This window comes from Anabrus simplex, chromosome 2 (genome assembly GCF_040414725.1).
Source record: "Anabrus simplex isolate iqAnaSimp1 chromosome 2, ASM4041472v1, whole genome shotgun sequence".
Classification (NCBI taxonomy): Eukaryota; Metazoa; Arthropoda; class Insecta; order Orthoptera; family Tettigoniidae; genus Anabrus; species Anabrus simplex.
In genome coordinates, this window is record NC_090266.1 from 1090416123 (window position 1) to 1090433039 (window position 16917).

The window sequence follows — 16917 nt, forward strand, 5'->3', positions numbered from 1 at the left end:
CGTTGGATGTTAACATATTACCTGTCCTGCCGAGCGGAAGTAGCAAGGTAATTGTAGGTGCGACTCTGTCCCGTAACTCCCGAAATAAAAGATAATGTAACTTCACTGTCCTTTATCAACCAGGACGACTATGTGTAATATTTACAATATATTTAAAAGTTTGAATATGACGATCCGAAGAGAGTGCTTGTTTCACGCGCCTACCCTATGGCTACGCGAAATATCCGAATACTGCCCTGCGGCACATATGTATAATTTTAATGACATGATTAACTGCTCGAAAGAGCCTGGTCCTGAAAGTATGAATCACTGGTCGGGAGAGAGCCCCGCGCCATCTTGGCTTAGGGTTAAATCTGCTCTCTTAGAAGCAAAGGTCGATCCCTTCCCACTACCTTAGGGGTTGGGTCTTATGGGCATTACTAAGCTACTCACGTAGTAGGTGGTCCCCTCAACTACTTATTCTCAAATCGTTATCCCAGTACTTTCTGCCGTCTGAGCACTACTGTCTCTGTCCTACTTTGCACTCTTCCTTCCTTCTCTCTCTTAGAGTGCAATTGTACTGGCTTTTCCCTTTGTCGGCCGTCGGCCGCCCGGCTCACAAACCGACTCTGTTTGTCGATACACAAGTAAACATCCGTTGTTGTCAACATGTTTTTGTAGGCGCATTTCCCAAGCTCTCTGCCTGGCTAAGGCTCTGTAACTTACTGAAAGATTCCTTCTTCTTTCTCATTATTAAATCTGACTAAAATTATCATACAAATGTTCTGATACTACAGGGTGTCCTGTATTACTGATTATTACTCTAATATTAGTTTATTTCCCTTGACACCTTGAGATTGAATCTCGGCTGCGAATCCCGGCTGCCGTTCATCTGACAGTCCGCCGGTTCAAGTCCCTAAGGAGGGTACACGACAGTGTGTTCTTGGAGGATGGTAATATAGCAAGTGAGATTGAATCTGGGTGCAGTAAAGCTAATGCAGTGAGCTCGCAGTTGCGATCATTAGTAAAGTCAGCTCCTGGACGAATCTATCTATACATCGGTCTGTTCTCAGGCCAACTTTGCTTTGCGGGAGCAAAAGCTGGGTGGACTCAGGATATCTTATTCATAAGTTAGAAGTAACAGACATGAAAGTAGAGAGAATGATTGCTGGTACAAACATATGGGAACAATGGCGGGAGGGTACTCGGAATTAGGAGATAAAGGCTAAGTTAAGAATGAACTCAGTGGAAGAAGCTGTACATACAGACTGGCTTTGGTGGTGGGGTCATGTGAGGCGAATGGAGGAGGATAGTTTACCTAGTGGGAGACCAAGGCAACGATGGTTAGACTCAGTTTCTATTGATTTAAGGATAAGAGGTATAGATATAAATGAGGGTACAACCCTAGTTGCAAATAGAGGATTGTGGCAACATTTAGTAAATTCACAGAGGCTTGCAGACTGAACGCTGAAAGGCATAACGGTTTATAATGATGATGTATGTATGATGTATCGTCCAGTGACTACGCATTTAAGTACCATTTCCTAAAGATAACATTATTCAAATAATATTCTTCTTCTTTAGTATTGACAATAGTGAATTTGAAGATTATAGAGGCTCTTTCTTTATCGTTAACTCGTATGAGTGTGGTTGAAAAATACTCCAGTATGTTCTGGAGGTGATTGATTGATGCCTTCTTCATCGCCTCGTGTTCTGATGTTTTCCTACCTCCCACATTGTGTCTGATTGATGTTTTGCCACTTGCCAGTTTGTCCACTTTCCAAATGTCGCTATGTCATTATAACACATTGAAAGTATTGTTGTATCATCACCCCAAACTGGTTTATAAATACTTCACTAATAGTTTGTTCAGATGTCAGCTATACTTTCCAGTATTGACTCAGTTAATGTAACTTTAAAGGTTTTCAATTTGTCAAAAACACTAATTATAATACTGTACATATAACATACCTGTAAAAAACGTGCAGTAATAAAAAAAGAATGATATGTTTCATTCCATAATAACATCCTCAGATTCTATCAAATCGCTTTAAACCATTCATACACAGTATATGTACAATATTGTTTGTTCCACAAATATGTCAGTGATTGTGAATTGGTGATATTTTGAACAAATTAGACAAATTATGATTGCATTAGTTTTCTGCTGTCACCTTAGTAACTCTGAGAAAATTTTCTGTACTGTTTTTTTACAGGTATGGCTTAGTGTTGTGTATGATATAATTATTGTTCTCAACAGACTGAAAAGCTTTAAAGTTACATTACTTCACTAATATCTATAGTGTGTAATGATAATGCTGTTCGTAGGAAACTTCCCTCAGGGATCCTTTCTTTCTTTTCTTTGGCCGTGCTGAGTAGCTCAGATGGTTGGGGCACTGGCCTTCTGATCCCAACTTGGTAGGTTCAATCCTTGCTCTGTCCGGTGGTATTTGAAGGTGCTCAAATACGTCAGCCTCGTGTCTGTAGATTTACTGGCACATAAAAGAACTCCTGTGACACTGATTTCCAGCACCTCGGCATCTCCGAAAACCATAAAAGTAGTTGGTGGGACGTAAAGCAAATAACATTATTTATTGTTATTATTTCTTTTTGCTAAATCACCATGATAAAATGAAATTAATTATTGAAATAAATAATCAGTTATATTGTTCTTGAGGTAGAAATCTCTCTTTCCTGGCTGTGGGATGAACAAAACTTCCTCTTACTACTGTGTTTAAAAAACACAAATACTGTTTCTTCTCTCTACTCTGAATGGTTCGTCAGCAGTTGCTTGTCAGAGGCTGCAGCTTTGTACAATCCTCACAGTTACTTTCCAGAATTCCTGATTCTTTTACTAGACTCACTGTAGTTGACATCTTGTTTTGTATATCAATAAAAGCCTTCAGGTTTGTAGGCAGGTTGCAGACCTTAGGAAGGTAGTCCATGGAGAATTTGGCTTACGTGGTGGGATGTGTTTTAGAGGCATAGCTTGTTTTTCTATGGAGAAATGTTTGTCACACTCCCTAACATGGGTACCAACATACTTGTACCGGGCAAGTTGGCCGTGCAGTTAGAGGCGCGCGGCTGTGAGCTTGCATCCGGGGTACAGTGGGTTCGAATCCCACTGTCGGCAGCCCTGAAGATGGTTTTCTGTGATTTCCCTTTTTTTCGTTTTACGTCGCACCAACACAGATAGGTCTTATGGTGACAATGGGATAGGAAAGGCCTAGGAATGGGAAAGAAGCGACCGTGGCCTTAATTAAGGTACAGCCCCAGCATTTGCCTGGTATGAAAATGGGAAACCACGGAAAACCATCTTCAGGGCTGCCGACAGTGGGGTTTGAACCTACTATCTCCCGATTACTGGGGTTTCCCCGTTTTCACACCAGGCAAATGCTGGGGCTGTATAAGGCCACGGCCGCTTCCTTCCAACTCCTAGGCTTTTCCTATCCCATCTTCGCCATAAGACTTATCTATGTCGGTGCGACGTAGAGCCAGTAAAAAAAAAAAAAAAAAAAAAAAATAGAGGAAGACATACTTGTACAAGAAAATTAAAAAAAGGCGGGTAAGTTTCTGCTCCAAGTTTGTGGTGTCAACATTTAAATTATTTGGTTTGTGTAATGGACGTTACATATTTGACAGAGAAGGAGTATTTAAGATCTTGTCTTCAGCATTAAAATACTAAAGCATTGTCATTTTGGGACTTGTCATGTTTGTAAGCTGTCAGCTGCTCATCATGCTACCTACATCCTGACAATTCAGGAGTTGTTGAACGAAAATGATTCCTAACATTTTGCTCTTGTAGAATAAATGTGCATGATTTTTTCCGGATTTGAGTTGAAATTTTTTTCAGAGATTGATAGACTTCCTGTAAATTTACAGTAGATAGGCTTGTGGTTAGACATTTTAATTAACAGATCTTATCTCACTTCTATGTAAATTCTTGTGCATAAAGTTTTTTTGAACCCTTAAGTGCATGATTTTTAATTTTAAACTGAAATAATGACCATGGTTAGCATTTAGTGACTAGAAAACAAGAATGCTTAAAAAACTGTGACTAAAATATTAAGGTGAATATTTAAAGATTAATTTATGTAGCTCATTAGCCACCTTGAATCTGTTGCTGCTGCCAGGCTGAGTGGCTCAGGCAGCTAAGGCGCTGGCCTTCTGACCCCAACCTGGCAGTTTTAATCCTGGCTCAGTCTGGTGGTATTTTAAGGTGCTCTTAAATACATCAGGCATGTGTCGGTAGATTTACTGGCACGTAAAAGATCTCCTGTAGGACTAAATTCCAGCATCTCAGAATCTCTGAAAACAGTATAAAGTACTGTAGTTAGTGGGACATAAAGCCATTATTATTATTATTATTATTATTATTATTACTATTATTATTATTATTATTATTATTATTATTATTATTATTATTATTATTATTATTATTATTACGAGGGCTATTTTTTTTTCAAGGTCCGATTGGTCACGAAATGAAACAGCAGTACAAATTTGACACTTTTCTATTAGTAACACTTACTGATACTTCACAGCTATTTTTCAACATAGTCGCCTCGCAGATTGAGACATTTGTCGTAGCGTGGTACCAACTTGTCAATGCCCTCTTGATAGAACGTCGCCGCCTGCGCCTGTAACCATCTTTGTACGCCGGTCTGCAGCGCCTCGTCAGTGTCAAAACGCTGTCCTCCTAGCCAGCGTTTCATGTGAATAAAGAGGTGAAAATCCGATGGAGCCCGGTCCGGACTGTATGCTGGGTGATCGAAAACGTCCCACTGGAAACGCTGCAAGAGGTTCGTGGTGGCAGCTGCAGTGTGCGGCCGAGCATTGTCATGGAGGAGGACAATGCCTGATGACAACACCCCTCTCCGCTTATTCTGAATTGCCCGTCGTAGACGTTGAATAGTCGCACAGTATGCGGCTGCAGTGATGAATTCCATGAATTCCACCAACAGAACTCCTTTCCGGTCCCAGAACACAGTAGCCATACACTTTCTGTTGGAGAACGTTCGCTTGAATTTCTTTGGCTTACTCGGGGAGTGCGAATGCATCCACCCATGTCTCGTCCCCTGTGACAATTTTGTTCAAAAAATCCGGTCCTTCATCATGGTAGCGCTGGAGAAACGCTAAAGCGGCGCCCATTCGCTGTGTTTTGTGACGGTTAGACAGCATCTTTGGAACCCATCTCGCACAAAGTTTGCGGTACTGAAGTGTCTCACTCACAATTGTGTAGAGAGCTGATCTGGAAATTTCAGGAAACGAAGCACTCAACACAGAAATTGTGAACTGACGATTTTCTTGAATTGCCTGATGCACACGCGGAACAAGATCATCGGTTGACACGCTTCCTTCCCTGGCTGCCTGCATCATGGACGTCTGTACGCCCTGCTGTAAAGTTCCTGCACCATTGTCACACTTCGCTGTCGCTCGTGCACGTTTCACCATACACACGACTTATTCGGCGATGAAATTCGGCTGCATTGCACCCCTCAGCCTGAAGGAATCGAATTACACCGCGCACTTCACACTTGGCGGGCGAAGCGATCGTTGTAGCCATGTTTACGAGCGCGCTGCACGTTCACTACTGACGGGACTGAGGTGAGGCGCATAACGGTCATTTCAGAGACGTTGTGCAACACATCTGCACAGCGGTTCATCATATATTCGCGGGCGTTTGACTGTCGCGACCGATCGGACCTTGAAAAAAAAAAAATAGCCCTCGTATATATAATTCGCTGGGGCCATCAAGGACCACGTTAAGTCTTGTTGCATTTGACACTGAACTTGGCCTTCTTTAGAGCCCAAATTTCCCTCATTCTTTGTGAGTGGGTCTGCTTACGCTCCTCTGTCCAAGGGGCACCGCGTCTTCTCTTTGGTTGCTCGTCTCGGTTTAACCCGTTCGTCAATATTTTCTAGCGGAAGAGATCTCTGTTAAGGGCGTCTTCAGCTGAGATATGTAGCATTTGCAGGTCTTCTTTGGTATTTCTAAACCAGGGAATTGTTGTTTTGGGGTTTGAATCAAAAAAGTGAAAGATTTCTTTAGTTAACTTTCTTCCGTCCATTCTTTTCAGATGACCATAAAATCATGCCTGTCTTTTTCTGATTGTCTCGGTAATGGTCTCTATTTTGCTGTAGACTTCCTTGTTGGATCTCTTTTGATGGATTCCATTTCTGTACTTTGATCCCAAGATTCCTCTCAAAATTTTGCGTTCTCTTTTCTCCAGTTCTTCAAGGAGTCCTTTGTTGGCATTTAGAGACAGGGTTTCAGCTGCATATAGAACTACTGGCTTCAGAACTGTTTCATAGTGACGTATCTTGGTATTTTGGGAAAGGCATTTTTTTGTTTTAGATTGTGCGGGATGTTTGGTAGGCTATTTCCAGTTTGCGTACTCGTTCCTGAAGTGCTTCTTTGTCCAGTCAATTTTTCATGATGATCTCACCTAGGTTTTTGAATTTGTCTACTCGGGTGATGTCCCCGTATTTTGTATGGAGTTTTGGTGGAGCCTCTTTGATGTTAGTCATTACTTCTGTTTTCTCAAACGATATCTGCAAACCAGTTTGTTCGGCAATTTCCTTTAAAATTTCAACTTGAACTCTAGCGGTTTCTATGTCGCTTGAGAGAACAGCAATATCATTGGCAAATGCTAAGCAGTCTGTTGCGATCCCCTTGGATTTGGTTCCTATTCTCAATGCACGGTAGTTGTTTTCCTGTAATCTCACCCACCAGGTTCTGATGATCTTTTCAAGAACACAGTTGAAGAGTATCGGGGATAGCCCATCACCTTGTCGGACTCCTGTTTTGATGTCAAAGGAATGCGAGAGACATCCGTGGAACTTCACCTTGGATTTTGTATCGGTCAGGGTGGCTCTAATTAATGCCAGCAGTTTCAAATCAATTCCAAATTCATTTAAGATGTTTAACAGGACTTCCCGGTCAGTGGAGTCTTACGCTTTCTTGAAGTCCACAAAGACAGACACACATACTGCTTGGACCTTAGTGTACAATATCTGATGATCGTTTTGAGATTTTGGATCTGTTCGGCTGTTGAGCGACCTTTTCTGAACCCTCCTTGGTATTCACCTATTTGATGTTCGACTTGTGCTTCCGAACATTCCAGGATGGCAAGTGATAGAATTTTGTAAGTCACAGGTAGCAAAGATATTCCTCTGTAGTTGTTGATGTTCTTCATGCTGCCTTTTTTGTGTAATGGATGGATCAAAGCTATTTTCCAATCTTCGGGTAGGGTCTCCTTGTTCCAAATTTCTTCTATTTGCTTTTGCAAGATATCAAGTGATTCCTCTGGGGCATATTTCCATAGTTCTGCTACTACTGAGTCTTCCCCCGGCGCTTTGTTATTTTTGAGACGGGCAATGTGGCCCTTGATTTCATCTCTGTCGGGTGGTCTGGAATCTGGGTACCTGAGTAAGGGTTCCTTGGTCTCAATGGTGCTTTGCGGTTTAGAGCAATTAAGTAAATTCCTGAAGTAATCTGCCAGAATGCTGCAATTTTCTTCATTTGACGTCGCCAGTGTGCCGTCCTTTCGCTCAAAGCATAGAGATGGTGGTTTATAGCCAGTGAGTTTGCGTTTGAAGGCTCTGTAGTACTCTCTCGTTTTATTCTTCCTAAAGTTTTGTTCTATCTTTTCAATGAGAGATTTTTCGTATTTACGTTTCTCAGTTCTGAACACCCTAGCTGCTTGGGCACGTTGGGTTTTGTAGGTTTCCCAATCATTTTCTGATTTCGTAGAGTAGTACTGTTTCCACGCATTGAGTCTTTCTTGGAGGACTGATTCGCAGGTACCATTCCACCAGGCATGCTTTTTGCTTCTCTTGATTTCTGCAACATCTTTGGCGGCCTCAACAAGGAGACTTTTGGCGTTGTTAAAGTCACAGTCATTTGGTCTAGCCTTCTCCTGGAACTCCTCGACCCTTTGCCGAAGTTTATCATTGTCGAAGCGTGTGATCTGTTTGGTTGTCTTCCTTGTGTTTGCGGGAATTGGTTTGAATGTGATAAGAGACATATAATGATCTGAGGCCACATTGATGCCTTTCTTTACCTTGACATTCATAATCTCAGGGCTGTTTCTCCTGGAGATTGCTACATGATCAATTTGGAACTCTCCGAGAGCTTGGACGGGAGAACGCCAAGTCATTTGCTTTCTGGGTAGATGGCGAAAGTGGGTCGACATGACCTGCAGGTTGTGATTTTCGCAAATGGACACCAGTCTTTTGCCGTTGGGATTGGTTCTTTTGTGAGCAGGGTAATTTCCTATAACTTTCTTGTACTTCTGTTCACGACCTAGTTGGGCATTGAAGTCACCCAAAAGAAGCTTGACGTGGTGTTTGGGGATTTTGTTTAATTTTTCATCCGGTAGGTCCCAGAAATTATCAACTTCGTCTGGATCAGACTTGTTCAAATCGTTTGTAGGAGCATGATTAGCAATTAGAATTAAGGAAGGTTCAACCTTTTCAATACAAAATGTTTCTATTTGAAAAGGTTGAACCTTCCTTAATTCTAATTGTGAATCTCAGTTCAATACGGGAAAATGAAGTTTTTAACTTATAATGTAGGAGCATGTGCGTTAACTAGGGCGTAGGTTTTGTTCGCGCATTTAATTGTGAGTATAGACAATCTGTCATTCACAGGTTCGTAATTTGCAACCGATTTAAGGATCTTGGTTCTAACAGCAAACACGGTTCCAAGCATCACAGCTCCATTGAGGATTCCTCTTTGCGCTTTGCTCTTGAAAAATCGGTAGCCTTCGGATTCAAAAATCTCTTCATCTGGGTACCTTGTTTCCTGTAGGGCCATTATGGATATCTGATTTTCGTGAAGAGTTTTGGTGAGGGTTTTCAGCTTGCCAGTTTGTGTAAGTGAATTTATGTTGAAAGTTGCTAGAAAGGTTTTAGATTTTGGCCTGAGTTTTTGACTCTTCGTGGTACACCGAGACGCTCCAACTCGTCTCTTGCATGATGTCGAGTCTCCCCCAGAATCCGAACGAGACTCGTGCGCCGTGGTGTTCACGACGAGGGATTTATCCGAAGATTTACCCCCTGGGGTATGTTTCTTGAAATGTGCCATCATGCTTTTTGACTTGACTTTGCTTTGGACGGGTACCCATCCTTTTACAACTAGGGTTGTTAGTCCTAGAGGTTGCCTAAATATGTTTTCTGGCTTCTGGTCATTTACCAGTCTTCGCCGTAACCCTGGCAAGGGACCAATTTTTTTTTCACGGTGGTATTTTATTTCCCTACTACCCTCTGACTCTGCTGGCGGCAGAGCCAGCGAGCTTCCCCAATTATTATTATTATTATTATTATTATTATTATTATTATTATTATTATTATTATTGTTGTTGTTGTTGTTATCATCATCATCTGTTGCTGCTTGGTCTCCCACGTTTAGATTAAGTTGCACCAGAACGATGCAAGTACACTGACTGACAGAGCAAATGCAACACCAAGAAGGAGTGGTCAGAACTTTATGCCAATTGCAGGGTAGACTGACGTCACTGAGGTATGCTCATGATGTGAAATGCGCCGCTGTGCTGCGCACGTAGCGAACGATAAATGGGACACGGCAGTGGCGAATGGCCCACTTCGTACCGTGATTTCTCAGCCGACAGTCATTGTAGAACGTGTTGTCGTGTGCCACAGGACACGTGTATAGCTAAGAATGCCAGGCCGCCGTCAACAGAGGCATTTCCAGCAGACAGACGACTTTACAAGGGGTATGGTGATTGGGCTGAGAAGGGCAGGTTGGTCGCTTCGTCAAATCGCAGCCGATACCCATAGGGATGTGTCCACGGTGCAGCGCCTGTGGCGAAGATGGTTGGCGCAGGGACATGTGGCACATGCGAGGGGTCCAGGCGCAGCCCGAGTGACGTCAGCACGCGAAGATCGGCGCATCCGCCGCCAAGCGGTGGCAGCCCCGCACGCCACGTCAACCGCCATTCTTCAGCATGTGCAAGACACCCTGGCTGTTCCAATATCGACCAGAACAATTTCCCGTCGATTGGTTGAAGAAGGCCTGCACTCCCGGCGTCCGCTCAGGCGACTACCATTGACTCCACAGCATAGACGTGCACGCCTGGCATGGTGCCGGGCTAGAGCGACTTGGATGAGGGAATGGCGGAACGTCGTGTTCTCCGATGAGTCATGCTTCTGTTCTGTCAGTGATAGTCACCGCAGACGAGTGTAGCGTCGGTGTGGAGAAAGGTCAAATCCGGCAGTAACTGTGGAGCGCCCTACCGCTAGACAACGCGGCATCATGGTTTGGGGCGCTATTGCGTATGATTCCACGTCACCTCTAGTGCGTATTCAAGGCACGTTAAATGCCCACCGCTACGTGCAGCATGTGCTGCGGCCGGTGGCACTCCCGTACCTTCAGGGGCTGCCCAATGCTCTGTTTCAGCAGGATAATGCCCGCCCACAAACTGCTCGCATCTCCCAACAGGCTCTACGAGGTTTACAGATGCTTCCGTGGCCAGCGTACTCTCCGGATCTCTCACCAATCGAACACGTGTGGGATCTCATTGGACGCCGTTTGCAAACTCTGCCCCAGCCTCGTACGGACGACCAACTGTGGCAAATGGTTGACAGAGAATGGAGAACCATCCCTCAGGACACCATCCGCTCTCTTATTGACTCTGTACCTCGACGTGTTTCTGTGTGCATCGCCGCTCGCGGTGGTCCTACATCCTACTGAGTGGATGCCGTGCGCATTGTGTAACCTGCATATCGGTTTGAAATAAACATCAATTATTCGTCCGTGCCGTCTCTGTTTTTTCCCCAACTTTCATCCCTTTCGAACCACTCCTTCTTGGTGTTGCATTTGCTCTGTCAGTCAGTGTATGTACAGTACTCGATGATGACGGTATATATACAAGAAACAACACTAAGCGCTTACAAAATAAACTAAACTCCATCTGAGATGTACAGTGAAATGAAGCATGGTGCTTATCAGCTACATCATGCATTTAAGGGTTATAATATGTTCAACCCCCCCTTTGATATCCATTTTGAACTACCACATTTTCAAACCACCATCTGCCTCTGTTCATAGTGCATGCTTATAACAGCATTCTCTATTAATTAATAATTAAGCAATACCTATACAATATAACTAAATGACAGGTAATATAAACACAAATTTGTTATATATCTTGATTTGTATGGGAAGGCCTTACTTCTTGCTTCATGGTAAGTAAGGTACCTCTTCATTTTTTTTCAAATTTGAGAAGAGTTGATGGCCAATGCACTCAGTGTCTTCTGGAAGACAGTATTAAGATTGAAATAGTTTTTTCACAAGATCCTCTTTGTAAAATATTCTGCACAGATATGGCAAATAGCAGTCATCCTGGCATTTGTCATTATAATATGTGCTTGAGACCCCTGATGTAATCATTATGAAATTCTCTGAGCTTGCTCTTCGTCATTTGACCTTCAGTGATCACCTAACACTATTAATGCTTCATATATTTGGAAGTTTTCTCTCAGTTCAGCTCCAATTAGGCTTTTCATTCCTTAGTAAATAGTTTGTGTAATGGCATGCATTATCTTTACTTGTCCATTGGATTGCTTAAATGAAAAATCACATATTAGTGTGCGTGCACGCACATGCGTGCGCACGCGCTCTCTCTCTCTCTCTCTCTCTCTCTCTCTCGTGTTTTTTTGTTTTGTTTATTGTTGTCATCTGGGGCCCTAGTAAAGCACATACATTTTTCCTCTCATAAACAAATTGAAGACATAGTTTTTAGCCTAGTTTATTTTTATAGTTGTTACACTGTAGTAAACTGATGACGGAAGGCTTATAATTTTTTGATTGGGACAATTATACATTTCAAAACAATGTGTATGAGTAAATTGTGCTCTTTGTTGCATGCAAAATCTTCCTCAGGAATAGTCATTATTTGTCACAGTATGATTTATGGAATTCATCATTTCTGCATTTTATGAGATGAATAGAAAAGTACAGATATTTTGCTAATAAATTTGTGCTGCAATTGTGGTAATGTAATGTATAATTTTCCTAACTGCATAAGGTACTTGATATCTTTGAAATGCTGGACAGGAAATGTATTTACATAAATTTCCCTCAAGTTCACCCACTTTTGTGCATTCACTAGATTAATTTTTAACATTTTATTACTTTTCAAATTTCAGTCTAGATTATCATCAAGATTCCATTCATGACTTAGCATACAATCTTCATCTACAGCCTCATAATATATCAGAGCAGAATTTGCGTGTGAAGAAGGCTCAAATGGAACTGGGAAAGTTGCGCAGAGAGTTACCTCAAGGGCTTCAAGAAAAGAAGACAAATGCTCAGGTAAGATTTTTTTTTTGGTTCCTTACTGTGACCTTTCATAATTTAAAAAGAAAAGATGCCATAGGTTTATTGAAAAAATAACATATTTTAAAATTTGTGTAGTAGGATCTTGATCCTTTAATTGGATAAAGAAAAGGACAATGTAAATATATAGGATGGGCAAAAAGTCCCTTTATCCTTTTTATGGTTCTACAACATCTTGTGCATCCCTCCATGTTCGATGCAAAAGTTTATGGATTACCATGTTCTTTTATGCATCCTCTGCAGCATAACACAGAACCCAACAGATAGTTCGCAGTCAGCCCTGCTCAAACCCCATACCACACAGCATATTGCTCTCGATTTATTCATAAAAGTGCAGATTATCTTTATTTACTTACTTATTTAAACATTGCCTTTTACAGAGGTTGCCTCAAAGTACAAAAGGCAGTACAGAATACATACACAAAACATTTAAAAAAACATAAATTTTTTAAAAAGACTGAAGAAAAATAAAATAAAAGAGAACAGAACAAAACAAAATAAACAAAATGTGTCTGTCTCACTGACAAACATAGCAGCTTTGTGTACAACCATAATTTTTTAAAAATTATAGTAAGGGCATTAATTAATATTATCAGTGAAAAAAAGAACTACAGTAATAGGAAATATTCTGCTTGTAAGACATAATTTACAGTGAAGTGATGTGTAGTATATAGCTGTAGGGAACCATGTACTATTCTTTGACTCTTGATATAGTTTCCGAGAAACTTTTCGCTATTATTAACCAACAAGGCTGTGATGTTTTTGAATGAATAAGTGATTGTGCTTGTATTAAATTGATGCTGCATTTCAGTTAAAATAAAAAAAGTAATGAAATATATTTTGGTTATTACATTACATGTAGGCTAACTCGTTGAAGACCTACAATTGGTGACCCCGAAGCACTATGATAATATGTGTTAACCTTACATTGCTTGTCATCTGCACCAAAATGGTGAGTGAAAATAGTGACGATGCCAAACAATCAATTGAAAAGGTGAGTGTAAAATTACCTCCTTTCTGGGTTGAAAAACCAGAAATATGGTTTTTGCAAGTAGAAGCGCAGTTTAACCTTATCGAAATCACAAATGAAAACACAAAATTTAACTATATTATGGCTCAACTTGATCTTAAAATTGTTGAAAGCATGTGGGACTTGGTATCATCAAACGAGAAGAATAAATACATGATCGCTAAGGAACGACTTTTGACAATTTACCTTTAAAGTGAAGAAAGACAAATCAAAAAGTTAGTTTTGAGATTGAACATGGTGACTTAAGACCAAGCCAATTACTTCAAAAATTGAAAGGTCTCGGTGGTACTGAAATTTTGGATAAACGTTTGAAAACATTGTGGCTTGACAAATTAGCTCAGGAAAATCGCAGTATATTAGTGATTGCTGACAGTGATGTTAATAATCTTGCAGATATTGGTGATAAGAAATGAAAAATTGACCCTGGTAGTGTTGATGAAGTTAGGTCAGTAACCTCGAACTCTAACCCCACTTGTGGTTTCTCTCTTCAAGAAATCATGGAGAAAATATTAGAATTAGAACGGCAACTTAAGTGTCGTGATAATTCTTGTCCCAGGTTACGAAACCATAGCCGCAGCAGGCCCAGATGTAGACCTGAAGGAAAATACTGTTACTACCATTTCAAGTTTGGTTCGAAGTGAAAGCCTGAAAAAATGTGTATCACCATGCCAGTGGAATGATCGGGGAAACACGAGGCAGCAGCCACTGTAGCGGTTGCGTGTGCTGCTAATGTTTCATTGAAAGGTTGCTCACATAACTACCGTCTGTTCGTCAAAGATCGTCATTCAGGACAACGTTTTCTGGTCGATTGTGGAGCTGATGTTTCTGTTATACCAGTAACAAAATTGACAGGAAGTAAACCATCATATTTCAAGCTTTTTGCAGCCATTGGGACTCGGATACAAACTTTTGGTTCGAAATTAATGAATATTGATTTAGGACTAAAGAGAAAGCTCTAATGGCCCTTGATTATTGCTCAAAAATCCAAGGGTAATTTAGGAGTTGATTTCATTCACCAATTCGGTTTACAGTATTACTTGATTTAAAAACAAACAATTGATTCACAGAAGCATGAAGTTGACTGCTTCAGCTGACCTATAGAGCATCCAGAGTTAAGAAAAGACTACAGGCCTTATGGGCCTGCTGCCTTCCACTGTTGCCATACTCGCTCACTCAGCGCGGCTCGGACACTGCTTGCGAAATACAGTCATGACATAAAATTATACAACGCTTGGTACAGCTGTTGCAAGACTAATAATAATATAAATGCCAGATTATCTCCAGTAATTAATGAAATTTCGTTTTGCCATAACGTTTCTAAGGATAATAGCCCACTGACTGTATCATTCGAAATAGAGGAAGAGTTTGAACATGCAGGGATGCGAACTAAATAATAATAATAATAATAATAATAATAATAATAATAATAATAATAATAATAATATGCATATCCAGAAACCGAAATGATTGTCTTGTTTCTTATATCTGAGAAAGTTTCATGATCGTTGTTGCTTTAAGGGAGCGCAGTGCTGAGTCTATTAGCCCCCAGAAACATTTCATTATTAAGGCATATACTGTGTGGTTACAACACAGGAAGCTGACGGCGAGATATCTCTGTCTCGGTGACGTATCCTTCAGCTCATTTCAGATAAATTTTCTCGTAAGTGACAACAGATGCAAGGGCTTCATGTTTATCACAAAATACGATAACTTAAATATTCTTCCGCAACATAAAATACGGAATGCTGAATGACCTATTCGTATGATTTCTTAAAATCAGGTAGTTCGGAGTTGCTGTTTTTCGGAAGTGAGGATTGTGTTCAGAGTTGGCGGTTCATCTCTAAAATAGAATTCATGAACAGTGCGCCGTATTTCACTTCTGACAAAATCATGGTATTTAATGAGTCTGGAATTACTGCGAATTAACTGTTTCCTTTCCCGCTTCTTGCTGGGACTCTGGAGTGCCCTTCGCTGGCTTCCATCCTTATTTTGAAGACGGAAGTCTTCGAAATTCCTAAAAACTTTGCGGCTTTATCTACTACCCAGTTTACACTTCGTCCTGGATGCTTTGTTTTCAAATATGAAAATGAATTAAGCACCATTTGCCGTTCCTTTCTCCTGACAACTTCACTACTTATCCTTTTCACATGTTCAGCTATAATTTAAATGTATTACTCGCTGACTGATTATATAAAAAATACTAAACAGACAAAAACTATACACGATACACACAACCAAAAGCAATGCAATACACGAAAAATGAAACACAATAAATTATACTGTATTTATAACAAAACACTATGCGCCCCAGGAAGACGATCACTTCACTCTGCCGAATATCTCCCAATCATTGTAATGAGTGACACACACAAAAAAGGAAACATGCCGCACTGACCTCACCAATGATGATTCGCAGTGGTTAAGCTGAGTTATTACACGTGTTGTCTACTGTACACACTTCCGCACTACACGCTGAAATGTGGCGCGCAATGCGACAAGCATGGCCGGCTGTTCCGTGTACTGAACCGCATATCCGATATTTAAAAGGATAAACTCAAAGATATCAAAATGATTTTACGTCTTATTTAGTATTGTATGGCACAACCAATCCTTGTTTCATAAGAAAAAGTATACATTTTGATAGGAATTCATTATAATGTTTATATACATGTAGAACTAAAGTGGGTAACACCAACAGAAGTAAAAGCCCATAAGGCCTGTAGTCTTTTCTTAACGCTGGATGCTCTATAGCAACTGTATCGGAGGCTGATTTATTTAGTACATTGAAAGCTAACTGCCAATTTTCTGAGCTCCTAATAAAATTTTCTGATATAACAAAACCTGCTATTACACCTGGAGAAATCAAGCATGACATTCAACATTTCATTACGACATCTAGTGGCCCACCAGTATTCTGGAAACCTCATAAACTGGATCCTCAGAAGCTTAGCCTAGCAAAACCAGAATTCCAATTTATGTTGAATAATAACATTATCCGGCCATCGAAGTCTCAATGGGCTAGTCCCCTGCAACTTGTTTCCAAAAAGAACGGACAATCAATCAATCAATCAATCAATACTGATCTGCATTTAGAGCAGTCACCCAGGTGGCAGATTCTCTGTTGTTTTCCTACTCTTTCCTTAAATGATTTCAAAGAAATTGGAAATTTATTGAACATCTCTCTTGGTAAGTTATTCCAATCCCTAACTCCCCTTCCTATAAATCAATATTTGCCCCAATTTGTTCTCTTGAATTCCAACTTTATCTTCATACTCTGATCTTTCGTACTTTTAAAGATGCCACTCAAACTTATTCGTCTACTAATGTCATTCCATGCCATCTCTCCACTGACAGCTCGGAACATACCACTAACGATATAGATGTTGATTCCCATAGGGAACGTGGAATATTTGTCCCGAATGAGTAAATTTATAATACCAATATAAATGGTCCGTTATTGGACATTATAAATTTTCCAGCTAACTCAGTCCTGGTTGCCAGCATTTTGCCCCCCCTGTGCTAGGTTGGGCTCATCAGTTGGTAC

General features: G+C 40.7%; 1 protein-coding gene across 4 annotated transcripts in view; it reads left to right on the top strand.

The window, feature by feature from the left end:
- Positions 1-16917, top strand: part of cmb (combover) — a 522232-nt gene that overhangs the window by 291925 nt on the left and 213390 nt on the right. For all 4 annotated transcript variants that reach the window (XM_067139692.2, XM_067139691.2, XM_067139689.2 and 1 more), the window contains one exon: positions 12154-12319. In XM_067139692.2, coding sequence (XP_066995793.2) covers positions 12154-12319 — 166 coding nt within the window. The remainder of the gene's footprint in view (positions 1-12153; positions 12320-16917) is intronic.